Source organism: Brassica oleracea, chromosome C4, assembly GCF_000695525.1.
Source record: "Brassica oleracea var. oleracea cultivar TO1000 chromosome C4, BOL, whole genome shotgun sequence".
Taxonomy (NCBI): domain Eukaryota; kingdom Viridiplantae; phylum Streptophyta; class Magnoliopsida; order Brassicales; family Brassicaceae; genus Brassica; species Brassica oleracea.
This window is the reverse complement of record NC_027751.1, coordinates 26,251,064-26,267,488: the sequence shown is the minus strand read 5'-3', so window position 1 is coordinate 26,267,488 and position 16,425 is coordinate 26,251,064. Positions and strand designations below refer to the sequence as shown.

General features: G+C 38.9%; 5 protein-coding genes across 6 annotated transcripts; all 5 read right to left on the bottom strand.

Moving 5' to 3' along the window:
• Window positions 1-418: 418 nt before the first annotated feature.
• Window positions 419-1,840, bottom strand: LOC106338511. The gene has a single exon (XM_013777469.1). It carries the CDS (start codon window positions 1,838-1,840, stop codon window positions 419-421), a length of 1,422 nt encoding a protein of 473 aa, XP_013632923.1.
• Window positions 1,841-2,954: 1,114 nt separating this feature from the next.
• LOC106342324 (protein ARABIDILLO 2) lies at window positions 2,955-7,131 on the bottom strand. 2 transcript variants are annotated; one of them, XM_013781217.1, is made up of 10 exons: window positions 6,986-7,131; window positions 5,191-6,701; window positions 5,027-5,107; window positions 4,784-4,915; window positions 4,484-4,699; window positions 4,290-4,384; window positions 4,138-4,201; window positions 3,865-4,040; window positions 3,484-3,790; window positions 2,955-3,406 (listed from the first exon to the last, which is right to left on the bottom strand). In XM_013781217.1, exons 2-10 carry the CDS (start codon window positions 6,664-6,666, stop codon window positions 3,206-3,208), a joined length of 2,748 nt encoding a protein of 915 aa, XP_013636671.1. In that variant the 5' UTR covers window positions 6,667-6,701; window positions 6,986-7,131; the 3' UTR covers window positions 2,955-3,205. The 2 variants fall into 2 exon arrangements, with proteins under 2 accessions (XP_013636671.1, XP_013636672.1); XM_013781218.1 differs by having other exon boundaries at window positions 5,191-6,693; window positions 6,987-7,131.
• A 1,086-nt stretch (window positions 7,132-8,217) lies between these two features.
• On the bottom strand, window positions 8,218-10,084 carry LOC106339874 (probable U3 small nucleolar RNA-associated protein 11). The gene is made up of 9 exons (XM_013778739.1): window positions 9,927-10,084; window positions 9,760-9,833; window positions 9,609-9,699; window positions 9,323-9,414; window positions 9,139-9,232; window positions 8,965-9,044; window positions 8,756-8,836; window positions 8,565-8,664; window positions 8,218-8,468 (listed from the first exon to the last, which is right to left on the bottom strand). Exons 2-9 carry the CDS (start codon window positions 9,813-9,815, stop codon window positions 8,376-8,378), a joined length of 687 nt encoding a protein of 228 aa, XP_013634193.1. The 5' UTR covers window positions 9,816-9,833; window positions 9,927-10,084; the 3' UTR covers window positions 8,218-8,375.
• Window positions 10,085-10,465: 381 nt separating this feature from the next.
• On the bottom strand, window positions 10,466-12,448 carry LOC106339589 (peptidyl-prolyl cis-trans isomerase FKBP20-2, chloroplastic). Its single transcript, XM_013778427.1, has 7 exons — window positions 12,294-12,448; window positions 12,142-12,220; window positions 11,891-12,072; window positions 11,659-11,768; window positions 11,454-11,562; window positions 11,298-11,374; window positions 10,466-10,797 (listed from the first exon to the last, which is right to left on the bottom strand). The coding sequence occupies exons 1-7, from the start codon at window positions 12,376-12,378 to the stop codon at window positions 10,675-10,677; spliced, it is 765 nt and encodes a 254-aa protein (XP_013633881.1). The 5' UTR covers window positions 12,379-12,448; the 3' UTR covers window positions 10,466-10,674.
• Window positions 12,449-13,601: 1,153 nt separating this feature from the next.
• Window positions 13,602-15,931, bottom strand: LOC106337392 (transcriptional regulator ATRX). Its single transcript, XM_013776488.1, has one exon. It carries the CDS (start codon window positions 15,599-15,601, stop codon window positions 13,739-13,741), a length of 1,863 nt encoding a protein of 620 aa, XP_013631942.1. The 5' UTR covers window positions 15,602-15,931; the 3' UTR covers window positions 13,602-13,738.
• Window positions 15,932-16,425: the final 494 nt, after the last annotated feature.

Genomic DNA, 16,425 nt, shown 5'->3' with positions numbered 1-16,425 from the left:
CCATTCAGTCTTCTAAGAGTCGACAGTATCAAGTCAAGCAGTATACCATCTCCTACGTCTCAATGCCCTTCTTATTGAACAAAAGTAGCAGTGACTGTGGAGTATATGCCTTGAAGCACATTGAATGCCATCTTCTAGGCATGGACTTTTCCCTGGTGAATGACAACAACATTCGTGAAGCGCGGCAGAAGATTGCTTATGACCTATGGGAAGCTGATATTGATCCTGTCCTTATTGAAAGGATGGCAAAATTTACTCCCCCGAAGATAATTTCAAGTGCTCTAGTGGAACTTGAATAAAATTCTTTCCGTTATGACTTGTGTAGGAAGTATATTGTTGTTTGGTGATTTTATTTGACTCTTTTAGTTACCATTTTACTCCTTTAGTTACTACCTTATTTCACTGTTTTATTTGACTCTTACAGTTGCTTTCTCTTCTGTGACGAACGGATCTTATCTTCGGTTGTCTCGTATCTGCGTTTCTTTCTTCTACCTGCAGCTCGTCTAGACTCTGGAGGAAGGACTTTCGTCTGCTCCACATGAGATGGAACAGTCCAAGCATCTTCAGGGACACCAATAGGATTTATGCTTTCTTCATAAGCCGTGCGCCATGACGCAGTAGTGTATATGTCGTCTGTGAGTGTGTGTGCTTGTATTCCAACACTGAAGCCTGCTTTTATGGCGTGCCTGCATGGGATTTTCATCAGATCAAACTTCCCACAAGAACACGTGCGTCTGACCAAGTCAACCATGCAGTCAAAAGTGTCACCTTGAACCAAAAACCTGTCATCGCTAATCGGGAAGACCTTAAACTTTTTACCCTTCTCAATCCTTCTGTCTATCTTCTTCTCCACAGCAATGGTCAGTGGCTTCGAGTGCTTAGAACTTAAAGTTCTACGTTGGAAAAACCATCGAGTCATCATTTCCCTAATGCTGTCCATTAGAGGTATTACTGGAAACTCTCTAGGCGTACGCAAAGCAGAATTTATCGACTCCGCAGGGTTAGTAGTGTTGATATCATACCTGTAACCCGGGAATTGACAACGAGCCCACTTCCTCACATCGGCTTCTATTAGATAATTTCCAATTTCAGGACTAATAGAGTAAATAGCAGTGAACAGCTTACGAAAATCAGCAGCTCGATAAGCTTTAGAAGCCTTTGCAACCAAACCAGCCACACCTTTCCCACTAAAATATGTTACGACATTATTCAGCAAGTGGTGAATGCAAATTCCGTGATGAGCTTGCGGGTAAACGTTAGCAATAGCTTTATCAATCGAGGAATTCCTATCAGACACAAAAGCTAAACTATGCTCGTCAGCAATGACCGCATTAAGTTGTCTCATAAACCAGTTCCACGCAAGGTCATTCTCTGAGTCGACAACTCCAAATGCAATATGATATAAACTAGAGTTTCCATCTAATGCAGTAGCAACCATTAATACCCCTTTGTATTTGCTCTTCAAGAACGTCCCATCCACAACAATAACTTTCCGAATAGAAACGTAGAAACCGCGAAGACTCTGACCAAAGGAGATGAAGAGGAATCTGAATCGCCCTTCAGAATCCCTTTCATAAGACGTGTGTGACCCTGGATTAGCTTCCCTCATCATGTGCAAGTATTTGGGAATTTTTTCATAGCCTTCCTCTGGAAGGCCTTTCACTTTGTTGATTGCATACTCACGTGCATCCCATGCCAAAGAATAGGATATCTCTGCCTTCAAAAGCGTTTTCGAAATAAAATGTTGACCCTCCTTCACAAAATCCACCAAAGAAAATCGCACATCATTTCCATTGGTCTTCTCTTTGTCACACCATTCAACCTCTTCTTGTGAATCCATAGTTTAGATAGGAAAAAATTAGAGAAGAAGAAAAAAAAAAGAAGAAATCGTTAGACAACGATGAAGAAGACCACAATTTAGGAAAAATAACAATTAAAAAAGGAAAACAAAATATTTAAAAGATTTAGAGAATATTTCATAACCGTTTTTACCAAGATTTCCGGATTTTGTTTACTAACCGTTATAGAACTTGCATTCTACCAATTTAGAAAATAGAATAATAAATAGGATGTTATATACTACTACAGTAGATATAAAGACATGTTGTAGATTGTATTTTCTTGCGTGGTTTATAATAAGGAAGGATTTAGATTTTATTTTCTAGCGCGGTTGATGAGATGACATTGTTTAGTGTTTTAAATCTACCAGAAATATAGAGCATAGAGGAAATCGTGAACTTCATATTCTGCCTTACTAGTTGTATACGTTTCCGTTATAATATGCAGCCTACATGCCTTAGAACATTGTGTTTCTTTCAGATTACGTATTCTAAACCGCCGTAGATGGCAGATATGGTTAACTAGCACATTTAGCCAATTTTTCAAATTATTATGTAAACATCTTTTGATGTCAAAAATATTTTTCTCACATGCACATGCTTATCTACATTAAGTTAACTATTTTTCCATATTTTTTTCCTTTGTAAAAAAAATCTTATGAATTTTTATATACAAAAAGGGTAGTCACTGTCCAAATGTGTGAAAAATTAATTTAGTTCTAAAGGGACAATACTTTAGAGATTTAGTTCCATATTGGCAAATTTCCCTAATTTAATTAAGTAGATAAAATTCAACTAATATATAGTATCATAAAGTTAATTTTTTGGACAACAGAAACTACTACCGTAAACAAGAAAAATATATCTTATCACATATAATCATTTTTTACCAAAAATTTTTAAAAGACAAAAATCATTTTTTACCAAAAATTTTTAAAAGACAAAAATCATTTTCATACACATCTTTTGCAAATGCAAATCTAAAACACAAACACAAAATCATAAAAAAAAAAAAAAAATGCTAAATCACAAGTAAAGTATATCCCGTTCGTAGGACAGGCCGACCCTAGTTTTATGATATAAAAAAGCTAAATATTTTTGTCACAAGAACACCAATCAATCCCTAAGGTCTTTTATTACAGAAAAATATCTCTGAAGGAGATAAATAAACATTTTAAGTCCACAGACTATAGTATCACAACACCTTTCTTTGTCCAAACACATCTTCTGAGACCCAAAAGTCTTGATGGTTTTTTTGTGTTTTGCAGCATAAGCCTTTCTCTTGACATGTATATGGTTCGGAGAGATACATTCTTCTATTCACTAAAACAAATATGCTAATAAAACAAAAGGCTCATCAAATCCTATTATAAGATGACACTTTTCTTTCCTTTTGAACATTCTGCCTGGTGATGATGCTCCAGATTCCTAAGCACAATCTTCGCAAATATCTTAGCCTCACGAGGCATGTTCGCAGCCGCAGCTGCAGAACGCAAGATCCTCGCTTCTCCAGCGTTCTGCATCAAGCTTGCGTGATGCATTGCGTGTCTACCTCCCGGTATTGTAAACTGCACTTTCACAAGTTAGTACCAAACTGCAAGTAGTTTTAAAACCACACACCAAAACTAAACTTATATATATGTACCTGGACAAGCGCAAAAGCTGCACATGCTTTGAGTATAGGAGAAGGGTTCCGCAGCATTGTAACAAATCTTCCAATTTCGGAACCGCTGCATCTCAAGTGGCCAGCTTCTGGGATTCTAACTTTCTCCGAGACTTGTGCTAGCATAGATGGAGCAGATGATAAAGCAGCAGCTGCAAAGACTTGAGGTTCCATGAAAGTTGTAACGAAGCTCTCAATGTGTTTCAGAGCTTTTATTCTAGCACCAGCCAAGCTAACACTCTTAGATGCACTTTCAGACGAAGTCCCTATCATCGCATATTCATCCATCCTGTGTAGATAAGATAAGGCTTAGGCACAAAAGAGAGAATGTAATCTTGAATGTCGATATGAAGCTTTGATAACCTTCCATCAAACATGTATGCTAACGCTAATGCAGCCATGAAACGAGCCATTTTGGACACAGAAGAGGAACAAAGGTGAACAAGCGCTGTAACTCCTCCTTCAGCCACAATCCGGAGAGCATTACCAGGGTTGAAAGCAAGGTTCCACAAAGCTCCTGCAGCAGTTTCATGTACATCCTTGGAAAAAAGAAAGGTAAAAAGATGGATTAGATTATAAACCCAAGAGACCAGAGGAGATGACAGCTTATGGGAAACAAAATGTTTTCTTTTTTACCTCAGCTTCAGATCCTGCAAGAGCAATTAGAGGCGGTATACCACCTTCTTGTCCAATTGCAATGCTGATAGAAACACCAAAAGGTTATAAGATTATCACTAAGGTGTTATGTAATTACTTTTGCATTAATAAAAAATTTCAAATGGTTGAACCTGTTTGCTTCTGAGACTGATAGACCCCAAAGAGCACCAGCTGCTCTCTCTTGCAGACCTGTGGATGCATCTGAACAGGACTTGGCAAGTGCAACCTATTATATATATATATATATAATCAAAAAACAAAGTGATAAGTTTCCTGAAGATGTAAGGTGAACACACATAAATGAAAATAGAAGGAAACATGTTACCAAGGCTTCAACACCACCAAAAGCAGCAATGGATTCTCTATTCTTGTCATCAAATGACAAATTCCAAAGAGCACCAGCAGCTTCTTGTTGAACACCTTCATGAGGCGACTTCGTCAGCTGAACAAGAGCTTCTAATGCACCAGCCTCTTGTCCAACGGCAGCATTGTTGTTGTTGCTATCACCATGAGCAGCCAGATTAGCCAAAGCACGAGCCGCCTGAGAATAAAAAAAGAAAAGGCTTGTCACCACAGTCACTAGCATCCTACCTCAAAATCACCACAACCATAGACAAGGAAGTACCTGTTCTTGTGCTCCTTCATACTTGCAATTTCGAGCTAGCATCACCAAGGCATGCACACCTCCTGCTCTTGCAACTTCAGTGCTACATTTATCATCTGCTGCTAAGTTAGCTAATGCCCCAGCAGCACGCTCCTAATCAAAGCCAAAGAAGAGTAGAATATAAATCTTTGTGTAACCAACCAAGTACTAGTTTTGATAGTACTTAGCCAAAAGTGAGAGGCCATTAAGGTGGCAAGAGTGTACCAGAACTCCATCACAGCCATTTGGCCATCTAAATATAAGCTTGACTAATGCATTCACTCCTCCAGCTTTAGCAATTTCATTCTAATACAAAAAAAAAAAAAAACAATGTTAGTTAGAGAGCAAAAGGTTCATTCATGTGTGTTTTAAACAACTCTTTATAGTACCTTATGCTCTTCTCCAACAGAGAGATTCCACAGTCCACCAGCAGCTTCCTCAGCCACAAGTCTATTCATAGACTTCGCCAAACCAGCGAGCACATCGATCCCTCCTTCCTCAGCAACAGCCTTTGCAACGTTAGCGTTCACCGACAAGTTCGCAATAGCCTTCGCAGCTTCTGACTGAAGACCTTCGCGCCAAGACTTAGCAAGTGTCAGAAGAAGTCTGATGCCTCCGTCTCTCATAACCGCTTCTGCTCTTCCGCAGTCTATGCTAGCGTTCTCGTCATCCACAACGATGAAAGTCGCGAGCCCTGTGGCCGCTCTCTCTTGTACGTCCTCTTGCGAGCTTTGCATTAGCCTGAGAAGCAGCTTAGCTCCATGGTTGAGCCAGAAGTTGTTCAGTGCCTGAGAGTTGCTCTCCGCCATTCTTAGAAGGGAATGAGAAATGATCCACTCAATCCAACGCATTGTTTCGTCATTGCTTATCAGATCTCTCCAGTGAGAGAATATATCATTTGGCATCTTCGAGTTATCGTCGAATTTAGCAATCAGAAGCTTCCCTTTGAAGTTCACATCGTGTTCTAGCAAAGGGCAGTTCAAAGCACACACAACTCTCAAACTCTGAGATGATTTAAACAGCCTTGAAACCGATACATGGTCAACGCTGGTTCTAGAAGCATCCAAAGCTGTTAGCCTCGGAAGCTTCTCCCAGCTCTCTGCTGCAACTCTCCAGTTCATGCTTATCGTCCCAGCAACAGAGAGGTAACGAAGAGACGCCACTTTCCCCAATGCTTCCTCGTTGATGTTCAGGCAATCCAAGAATCCAACATCACTGAGCTGTGGACAGTGCTTGGATAGAGACTCAATCGCCTCGGAGTTAACATCTCTCATTCCCGAAAGCCTAAGCTTTCTAAGCTTGGGGCAGCAGAAGGCGATGACTTTAACAGCATCACTGGTGATCCTCTCGCAGAAGTCTGGTCCAAGCTGGAGGCTCTCGAGAGCTTCGTGGCGCGCGGCGATCATAGACAATGTGGCATCTGTTATCTTCCTGCAGTAGTCGCCGCTTATCTCCCTCAGATTCCTCGCTCTGAGGTTAACTATGGCGTCAGCAGAGTCGAGGCCCCGGAACCGAACCTTGTGAAGGTTAGCACACCTAGTTGAAAGAGAAGAGGCCATTGAGAGATCAAACTTGTGGGGACGGAGATCCAATGAGGTCCAGAGACAAGAGGAAGCGCCGAGGCTTCTCCATGTCCTGCAGGTGGATGCTAAGCTAGCTCGGTCTCGGTAGTTCAACCGAGTAAACAGAAGAAGCACAGTGTCGTAAGACAAACTAGTCCAATCCACATAGTGTTGAGCCTTAGGTGCTAAATCTTCATAGCCAATCACAGAACAACAACTTGGTGAAACTACCTTATTCTCCTCCACTCTCTGACGCACCCTACGACTCATATCTTGACCGGATCCTCTTGAAGTTACAAACATCAAAGCATCATCATCATCATAGAGATCCTACAAGAGATCAAAGAACTCAAATTTAGATCCCAATTGCTAATAACAATAGAAACCAAATTCAACAAACCAATGCTCAACAGAAACCCTCGAATAGATAAGGACTAAGACAAGCAAAAGCTCTGGCCTTTCTGTTCCAATTCAATACACAGAAACTCCAATTGATTCAAAAGGTGAAAGAGTGATGAGGGTCGGAGAGAATTCAAGCAAAGAGCGCAGAGAAAAACTCTCCAACACATTAGAAACCATCAAATACGCAAAAGGGTATAATCAGAACACGTTAAAGTAATCACCTTTGGAGCAAAAAGAGGGGAACTTTGTGTTAATTTATTCCCAGCGGCAGAGAGAGAAGAATCTGAGGAATTGGGGAATGAAGGTGAAGAGAAGAGAGAGAGAGAGACGGTGTTGAAACGAGAAGAGAGAGCTCATATAGGCAAAATTGTGATTGTAAAAGAGCATCAATCACCTCCTTTGCACGGTACATTATATATTACCATTTACCACTCCTCTTTTCTTCTCAATTTTTTTATGAGTAAATAATTTTTTTTCCATAATATTACAAATTTTCTTTGAAGTTTTTGTAAGTTTTAAGATAAGTTTTTTTAATGATAAATTAGTATATAAACACTTCAAATCATATCTGAGAAAATGATTTATTATGTATGTAATAACCAATGAAATTTTCGCGCAATTAACAAATTATATTAAAATTTTAATATTGATTAGTATTAATAATTTTTTTGCACGTATAATTTTTATGTGTTCAATTATAAAATATAACTAATTTAACACTATTTTTACAGATTTTTTTAATACGTAAACCATAAAGTATCTGTCATATTCATAATGATAGATTAAACAGCTTGTCATATCTTTCTTTTTAAATTAGTAATTACATTTCCTGGTATTTAACTTCAAAATGTGTATACGTATAAGTATAATCTATTTAATGAATTCATCATTTGTATAAATTTTGTTCTGTAAATAATAAATAGTTTTCTGATACTAGAGATTTTCCTATTTGTCAGAGGTGATTTTTAAGATAGATTCGATGTTTTAGTAGCAATAACGCATATCATAACATGGGTCTTACGCCTTTAATAGTTACTATTTTCTCATAGTTAATTAATCGTTTTTATGATGTTTCTTAAATAGTAATTTAAGAATATTTAACGTTTTCTCTAGTAAAAATGGAAAATAATCAATAAACCATGTGTGCCAGACATGTGATTTATGCCAAAGGGACAATATCTTCTTTACTTAAGAAATCATGTAATCTCTCCGTTACTTTGTAGTAAAACAAACACAAATCGAGAAGAAACCAAAAATAACAAATCAAATTGCACTTTCCCTTTTGAGTAAGATTTGCATATTTAAAGCAAAAACAAAACACAAGAGAAAAGAAGCACCTTGCTGGTTGCTATTAATACCAACCTTCTTTTCCATCCCCCTACTTTCTATTTAAAGGAATACATCATTAATGGTCTGTATCTTTGGATGTTTCACAACTGCTTTAGCTCCATGTGTTTCAAGTTTCATCAATCACATTAACTAATTAGCTTAACAACAGTGTCCTATCAGAAATTCTCATTTCAAGTTCTGGAGATGAAGAAACTATAGTAAAACTTAGATCAAAAACATGTTGTGAAGAGATACTACACAACCATGAAAGCTTTTTAACTTCAGCGTTTTCGATCTGCTTTCCATTTGTAAACCGGTTTACCATTTGGGTTGAGTACCTCGTCCTCACGCAGCTTACGTTTGCGACCCTTTTTCTACGCAATAGAAAGAGTTTTTTTAATCAGAGATGTTCACCATTACGTTAAAGCAAAGATACACTCATAAGATTTGAGATGAATGGTATAATTTACCTGTAACTCCTTCTGCATTGACATATCCATGTATAGTTTCTCCAAATCTTTTGCCCTGCTCTTCCTTGCCTCGAGATCTCTGTATGATCTATCCATTTTCCTGGTTTTAAGAGATTGAAGAAGATGATGATGAGTATTGCTTGTCCATTTTATACTTCATAAAACATCTAATGTATGTTTCAGAGACATACTTTTTAATATCTTTCGGAATATGTATGGCGGAGATATCACTTTTGCTTCTAGCTTGCAACTCCAGCTCTCTAGCTTCCTCTCTGATAAAGAGAAAAAAACAAGAGTTACAGATCACAAGGCAACGCATACAATATGGTACCAACTTACTACTAAGCATAACAGAAGACTTCAGATAAAGTGAAGAAAGAAGTAAAAAGTTGAAAGTAACCTGTCTTCTGCAAAGTAGACATGTCTACGGCTAGGCTGGTCCTCCGTACATTGCAGTGATGCAGTAAGCTTATCAATTTTCTACAAAAGAGGGGAAAAAAGGGATAAATATGACTCTGAGTCTCTGATGTCTAAACAAAAACCAATTGCACTGAAGAGAGAAAGATAGACTTACGTTTTTCTCACTCTGCCATTTCTGGAACACATATCCAATATCTTGGGTCTTCATGATCATAAGCTCTTCTGCACTGTACTTGTTTATCTCTTCCCTGAGTCCAATCAAAAAGAGTTAGGAGAAACCATGAGCTTAGCAAAGGACATAGAAAAAAAATGTGAGAGGCTTCAAATAAGGTTACTACTTTGGTCTATGAACTCCATCAACAGTTTTACTATTGATCATCTTATAGTAGAATTCATCTGGATTCTTGAAAGCCGCCTTCTGCTTAAGTTTCTGCAAAAAAAAAAAAAAAAAGGCGTAAGAGAGACAAAACTGAGCCTATGTGAGAGAGTTAAACTGCCGTCTATGGTTTCTAAAGCAGTTTCACAGATATATCAATCAATCAACTAAACCAAAAAGAAGCAACGCCTCACACACTATCTATGAGGTGTCAACAAACATATCTATCATAAGTAAAAAGATTGTACCTTTTTAATGTCTTCCTTTTGGTGGTAAGCTTTGGCTCGGATGACATAGTCCTTATGCTTCTCGAGGAGCCCAAACTTCTTCCTCGCTTGCCTGATACGTTAATTAAAAATACAGACTTTAAGAAGAGAGCAATAATTATAAGTGGCTTACGGTTGGGAACGCTCCTTATGAGCTGGCCGTGGAACAGCATTCCGTAGCGACGACATGTTTAGATGGCTTTAACGCTGCAAGTACGGTCACAACAAAGCCGTAGAATCAAACAACAGAGCTTGAAGAAACCGACGAATAGAAACGGCAAAAAGGCTAAAGTTTCTCACGTTAAAGACAGAGGAACCCCTAGTGAAAGTAGACGGCGTCCAAGAGCAAGAGGATAGTAGAGAAGAAGAAGTTGCCGAGAGCACGTCGATTTTCCGATGACCTGCAACTCTGTTTTTGCAGAAAAAGTGTAGAGAAGACGGCGAGATAAGACTTTAGGGTTTTAAGGGAATTGAAGAATGTCCAACCTTCTGGCTTATACTAAAGGTTTAGTGTCGTCTGAGTCTCATTGCAACAATTACTAGTTTACCCTTCCAAACTATTTTGCTGTCTGTTGTTTTTACAAATAATAACAGTTTCCACCTGGTCTTTATATGAAATCACAAAATTGGAGTTTTCAAAAATCAAAATGTGAGGAGCATTAAACATCTACCGTTTCAAATTACAATCTATCTTTTCTTTTTAGAGTTAATTAATTGTTTGGGGGTGAATCTTAAAGAGTGCCAAAAGTTGGGGTTAAAAGATATAAAACAAGGAAAGGTAAAGAAGAGAGGATAAAGCTGGGCCTGGGGGATAGATGGGCTTTAACTTGACGAGGCCGAAACGATAACTATGTTTATCAAAAGGTCAAATACTTTACATGATCTTGCTACCTCTGTAATTTTTCACCCCACAAGATCAAAGCGTAAGAAAAAAAATAAAACAAAAAGTTTTGTTTGTTTATTTTCCTTTTTGCAGTTCTAGAGTTTGAGAGAATAACCAAGAGTACATATTCAATGAAAATTAGTGATGATAACATCACTCAGGTAGTTAATTGCAAGTGACATCTGAGTAGAATCCTACTATTGTCCTCCTCTCACAGTTCTGGATACTAACCAGCTCCACGTCAAAAACTTCAAATTGCTTCGAGCTGAAGAAGGTCGAAGGTCCCACCTGGTTACATCCAAATCATGAAGACAACAAAATTTTATTAGTCAAAAATATATAATCAACCTTAGTCCTTAGATGAAGACAGGTAAAAGATTGATGTTTATCAATTTACACACGTCCTAATTGAGCAGGCTCAAGCTAGACCTTCCATTTGATAACAAACTATCGTTGATGTTATGTAAATGCATATTCAACTGAATGAATGTTTCAGCAAAAAAAGAGTTTATAGTATAGAAGTGACAAATGACACCACAAAAATTTGAACAAAAATTTGATAAAAACTTTGGTTTGTGCTTGATTTTCATATAAATTCAGTAGCTCCCAGTGGTAACATCCACCTATTGAACCCACAAACATCCAGGTTCGATTCCATCTTGACCCCTCTTTAACATTTATTTTTTACTTAAGCAACATATTGACCCCACTTAAAATTAGGGCTGGGTCCGCGTAGAACAATGTACAGTCAAGAACAGCTTCCTAAAGCGTATGAAGCAGGAACTAACCGGAGGTCCCAGTTCTGGAGGGATGATGATCCTTCTACGTCCACCAGGCTTCATGTCACGAATGCCCATTTCAAATCCTGCATTAGTACACAAACAATTCTTCATTTAACAATTAACATCATACACATTAGAATGCATCATATCTTTTAAACTTACCTGGAACAAGTGCATTGGTTCCCATGCGGATTTTAGCAGGAGAGCCCTGAATGTAAGTACTGTCTATTCGTCTTCCTGACTCATTGTATCCAATATAGTGAAAAGTCACCTGTCAAACAAACACCATAATAATGTTTTAAGTGTTTCTTCAGACATAACCAATTCTAGTCTTTCTTGGATTTGATCTAGCTTTGAGATAATGTACCTGCTGACCATCTTTAGGGCATTCACCTTGACCAACATCGAAATCTCGATAAATAAGGCCTGAATCAGCCTTTATGTAATTATCTGAAGCTACTACCTTTACCTCAAAACCTGCACTATCATCAACAACAACAACAAAAAGAACAAAAAAAAACACAAAAAGAAAACAAAAACAATAAGTTGCCAACACGATCTTAACTCAAAATGAGAAACGTAATAAGAAGCGTTTAAACCTTCTCTAACAAAGTTGGGAAACTCATCAGGAGCATTGTTCTCTCTTTGTATCCTCTTGTTCTGTTCTAGTAACCTTCTCTCGTCATAAGGGCTCTTTGATTTAGTCTTCGCATACGAAGGTAACGCCGGAAACAAACACGGTGAAGTAACCAATACATAAACAAGATTCCTCCTACTCAAACTGCAATTTTTAAAACCCTTATCGTCATCAACAATGGCACAACCAAAGAACAGACCAAAAGTAATTTACCTTTGGTACTTTGGTTCTTGACTCAATGAACAACACGTCGAGCTTTTACTCCGACATTTCAAGATCCCGAGGCTTTCACCTACAAGAAAGAACTCACAAGCTTGAACTTACTTTACTGCTTACTAAGTTGGAAGATTGAGACAAGAACTCACATAGAGTTGTAAGCTTCGGAGAGAGAGGGTTTGATAGAATCGTCAGCATAGCTTTCTTTCTCCCTCCGGTGGATTCCTGCAACATCCAATGTTATCCTAACTTCTCCTGCGTTTCATTTCACGGATAATTTCTCTTTACCCCCTCTATTTTTAGTTTATTACAATTTACTCCCAATTGTTTTTCCCTAGACAGAACATTCGCTCTGATCATTAGTCAAAGACTCAAAACAGTCCGAGTAGAAGATTACAATATTGGTTACTTTCTCATGTGTCTTTCTCGTGTTGAGACACTTTTTTCATGAAGTGTATTTTGTGCTTTACTTTTGATTTTTTTCTTCTTTTATTGCCTTTGTGTGGACGATAGAAATGCTAAGTTCTGGTTCGATACTGACTACACGTAAAATAGCCAAAAGTTAATTTGCTTTGAGTGTGTTAGTTTAGTAAATTTATTGAACAGTGAGATTGTGTTAGAACCGTTAGGTTAAAAGTTTATAAAAGAAATCAAACGGCTATTATTGAAACAAGTAGACACTTGTCTCGGGGTGGATGGGGATTTGTACTTTGGTTGGGTGGTGTGTGGTTAATGTTAGTGTGGGTGGAGAACTTGTGGTTGGGGGAAGGGGTGTGACTTTGGGGAAGTGTGATGTCCAAGAACATGTGGTTAAGAGTGCCGTGGTCATCTATAATTGTATACAATATCTACATCCTTCAACACTACCGCTTCCATGCATAACCATTTCCATAAGCTTTTTTGCCGCCACTTATTCTATCACCACCTCCTCCGTACCCTATGGTTTATGGTCTATTTCCACTTATGGATCTTCTTTCTTCACCGATTATATAAGCACCATCACCATAAAATTCACCTCCTCCATGACTGCCTCCACCTCGAGCAACACCTCCATACGCATCTTTACCTTGTGTTATCACTTTCGTCAGTTCCATTTCCGTAACCATGACCTCCACTTCCATAAGATGATTCTCCACCATCTCTGTTACCACTTCCGCCTCCGCGTTAGCAATTGCAATTGGTCGCTAGGGTATAATCGATGGAAAAAAGAAGAGACAAATTATTAGATTAGGGCTCTAAAAGAGTAAAGTGATTTTCAGTAGAAAAAAAAGTAAGAGAGAAATTATGTTTTGGATTTAAGTTTTAAAGCGTAACAAAAATAAAATGAAAAGTAATTTAGTTAACTTGTGTTTTTAATTAGAGGGTACAAGAGACATTTTTATGAGACAAAGTACTCCACATGTTAGAAGTACGTCTGAGTGTAAATGGAAAGTGTAAAAATATTATTCATTAATAAATAAATTAAAATATCATTTTATTCAACAATATAAACCTCAAACAAAGAGAGTGATGATTCAAGATTCTCATCAACAATGCAGACAAATAAATTATTACAATAATACAAGTAAAAATGAAGCAATGGTGAGTGTGTGTATCATCTGAAGTGTCTGTTTCTGATAACGCCAGTGCCACCTCCTCTACGTTGCTCACCGGAATGAAGTTTCTGCAACCTAATCTGTTCTCTGAACTTGGCTATGAACTCATCAGCTTTTCTATCAACTTCGTAATGCTCATTGCTTGCATTACTCTGGCTTTCCCAAGCGTCAACATCTTCTTCTTCTTCTTCTTCTTCTTCTTCCTCCTCTAAGGTTACTTCAGGTTGCTCTGCCTCACTCTCTTCCATAACATCATCATCTTCTGGCTCTGATGTAGTGAGAGTTTCTGAATGCTTCTCCTGGTGTAGTACTATTGCTAGTTCTTGTTGCCATTGTCTTCTTGGTTTTGTTCTTCCATGGCTCTCTGCCCTATCATCAGATGAATCAGATCTTATGGTCCTCACTGACTTCCCTCTAGATGAAACTTTACTAGAACTTCTCCAAGATTGTGGTTCAGATCTTGGACTGTTTGATGTTACTTCCTTGTTATCACCAGGAAGATCTTTATTTCTAGTATTATCATAATCCTCAGAGTCATCATCATCCTCTGAGTTTCTTTTGTTGTCTTTCACCACCAAAGTGTCACTGCCACCTCGCGAAGAAGAACGAATTGCACGCCTTGAAGCTTTATCATTCCTTGGTTGGAACTCCAAAGAGTCGTGGCTCCGCACCTTCTTGACACTCATCTTGTTATGGTCAGACTCTAATCCTTTCTCAAACAAATGGCCATCGCTCTTTTGCTGAAGATACCGTCTTCTAGCAGTGGAATGATCAACGGGTGATGAGATGAGATCAGGAGGATAAGATCTGCGAGACTTGTTCAAGGAACTTTCAGCAGTGAGCTTAAGTGATTTAGATCCTGGTTCCTTCTTGCTAAAGCCTCCTCTGTCTTTACTTCCCTCTAGTTCATCTTCAAACCCTTCTTGCCTCACATCTTCCTCTAACAAAGAACCATCACTATAATGCCTAGAATGTAAGACACGCCTATGAGTATCATCCCTCACTAACTCTCGCGATGGTGGTAGAGACAGTGATGGCCGTGATGAACCCTGAAGACTCTTTTCCTCCACATTAGAGATTAAAGAATCTCCAGAAACAGAACGAGAAGGAGAGTATCTGTTCTTCTGATCATTGGACTCAAAACTAGTTTGTGATGAAGAAGAAGAAGAAACACTAGACCGACTCGTAAACCGGGTTTCATCGTCTCCCATTGCCATCATCTCAGGACTAGAATGCCACGGAGAAGACGGAGCAGCAGCCATGACCTCATCATCATCAGCAGCCAATGACTCCTCCTCCTCAGCTTTCTCGTTCTCCTCCTCAAGAGCCGACCTTAAACTCCTAACCGGCAAGCCTAGTGACTGGTGCACAACGTGACCATCAAGACCATAAGCTGGTCGAGCAACAACAACCTTAGACCTCCCTTGCAAATACCGCGAGTTCCAAGCTTGCACTTGATTGATCTCACCATACTCAGACTTATTCATCTCCTCTTCCTCCTCCTCGTCGAAAACAGAGGAAACCTGGAGGATTCTAGACACGTAAGACAAGGAAGACTCATCTACACAACTCATCCTCGACTCAACATTTGATTCTTCAACATTCATACGACTAAACAAACCGTAAGCGACGGCAATGCCGACGAACAGGAGGTGAATCAGCTCCCAGAGCTTGGTGAGAACCGTCTCTCCGACGAAGTCTGGAGCCTGAGAAGGGAACAGCGGCAAGGCGAGAAGGAACATACCGAGTAGGATAGACTTAGAGAAGAAGCCTCCGCTGGCTGGGGAGACAGACGGCGGCGTAGCGGCGGCGGTGGTTCGCGGAGGAGAAGGATGCTTGGTGTATGGATTCGGAGACGCCATTTGATTTGAGTTTGAGATCTCGAGGAAGAAGAAGATTGTTTAGGGCTTTATGGTAATGGGATAGTACTGAGTAAGGTATGCGAAGGAAGGAAAGAAGACTTCGTAGCGACGTAAAAGACAGATCTAACATTAAAGTTGTGTTTTGTTCAGACAAAGAGTGAGAATGCAAACAATCTTGCAACAGAGAGAGAGAGAGAGAGATTAAAGAAGCTGCTTGGCGGAAAGTCTGTTGTCGAGATTTACGGAATTGACCCTTGGCGTTATCTGCTACACGAAGCATTCGACGTCGGTTGATATTTTTTTAACATTAGAACAAAAGAAGGGAAGATCGTATCTTCAGTTCAGTGTCCTGCAAGAGATTCTAGATTGGTCAGACTTCCGTCTTATGTGGACCCAGTAATTGTCCAAATGTTTGTTACGTCACGTAAATGGGCCATACAGTTTTATTTTGATTAGGAAAACTACTGGGCCGATTATTTCAAGATAGGCCCAAGCACAGATTATTTGATGTAGATTCTGAAGGACATTGGGATGACTTAGAACCAAGAGATTATGATTTGTAATCTTTTCATTTATCTATGACGGTGTAATCTTCTATATAAGGAACCTCTATGTTATGAATAAAGATAGATTTTTCCATTACTTTTATAACACGTTATCAGCACGAAACTCTAATTCCCTAAGCTAATACCCAAATCGAAAAATTCTAAAACCCTAACCCTAGCCGGCGTTCTGACGAACCCTAAACTCTGATCGCATCTCTTGTTCCCGCATCTGTTCCAGCTCGCGTCCCCGATCAGCTTCAGCCAAAGGCGTTCCTGATA

Coding starts and splice junctions, on each gene's coding strand:
- LOC106339874 (XM_013778739.1), bottom strand. CDS start 9,815: ATGTCGTCGCTACGGAATGCTGTTCCACGGCCAGCTCATAAGGAGCGT. Junction 9,700..9,759: donor CATAAGGAGCGTTCCCAACC/GTAAGCCACTTA, acceptor TTAACGTATCAG/GCAAGCGAGGAAGAAGTTTG. Junction 8,665..8,755: donor ATTCCGAAAGATATTAAAAA/GTATGTCTCTGA, acceptor TCTTAAAACCAG/GAAAATGGATAGATCATACA.
- LOC106342324 (XM_013781217.1), bottom strand. CDS start 6,666: ATGTTTGTAACTTCAAGAGGATCCGGTCAAGATATGAGTCGTAGGGTG. Junction 4,202..4,289: donor TCAGTCTCAGAAGCAAACAG/GTTCAACCATTT, acceptor TGTTTCTATCAG/CATTGCAATTGGACAAGAAG. Junction 4,041..4,137: donor TTGCAGGATCTGAAGCTGAG/GTAAAAAAGAAA, acceptor CTTTTTTCCAAG/GATGTACATGAAACTGCTGC.
- LOC106338511 (XM_013777469.1), bottom strand. CDS start 1,840: ATGGATTCACAAGAAGAGGTTGAATGGTGTGACAAAGAGAAGACCAAT.
- LOC106339589 (XM_013778427.1), bottom strand. CDS start 12,378: ATGTTGCAGGAATCCACCGGAGGGAGAAAGAAAGCTATGCTGACGATT. Junction 11,563..11,658: donor GCCCTAAAGATGGTCAGCAG/GTACATTATCTC, acceptor TTTGTTTGACAG/GTGACTTTTCACTATATTGG. Junction 11,375..11,453: donor AACCAATGCACTTGTTCCAG/GTAAGTTTAAAA, acceptor GTACTAATGCAG/GATTTGAAATGGGCATTCGT.
- LOC106337392 (XM_013776488.1), bottom strand. CDS start 15,601: ATGGCGTCTCCGAATCCATACACCAAGCATCCTTCTCCTCCGCGAACC.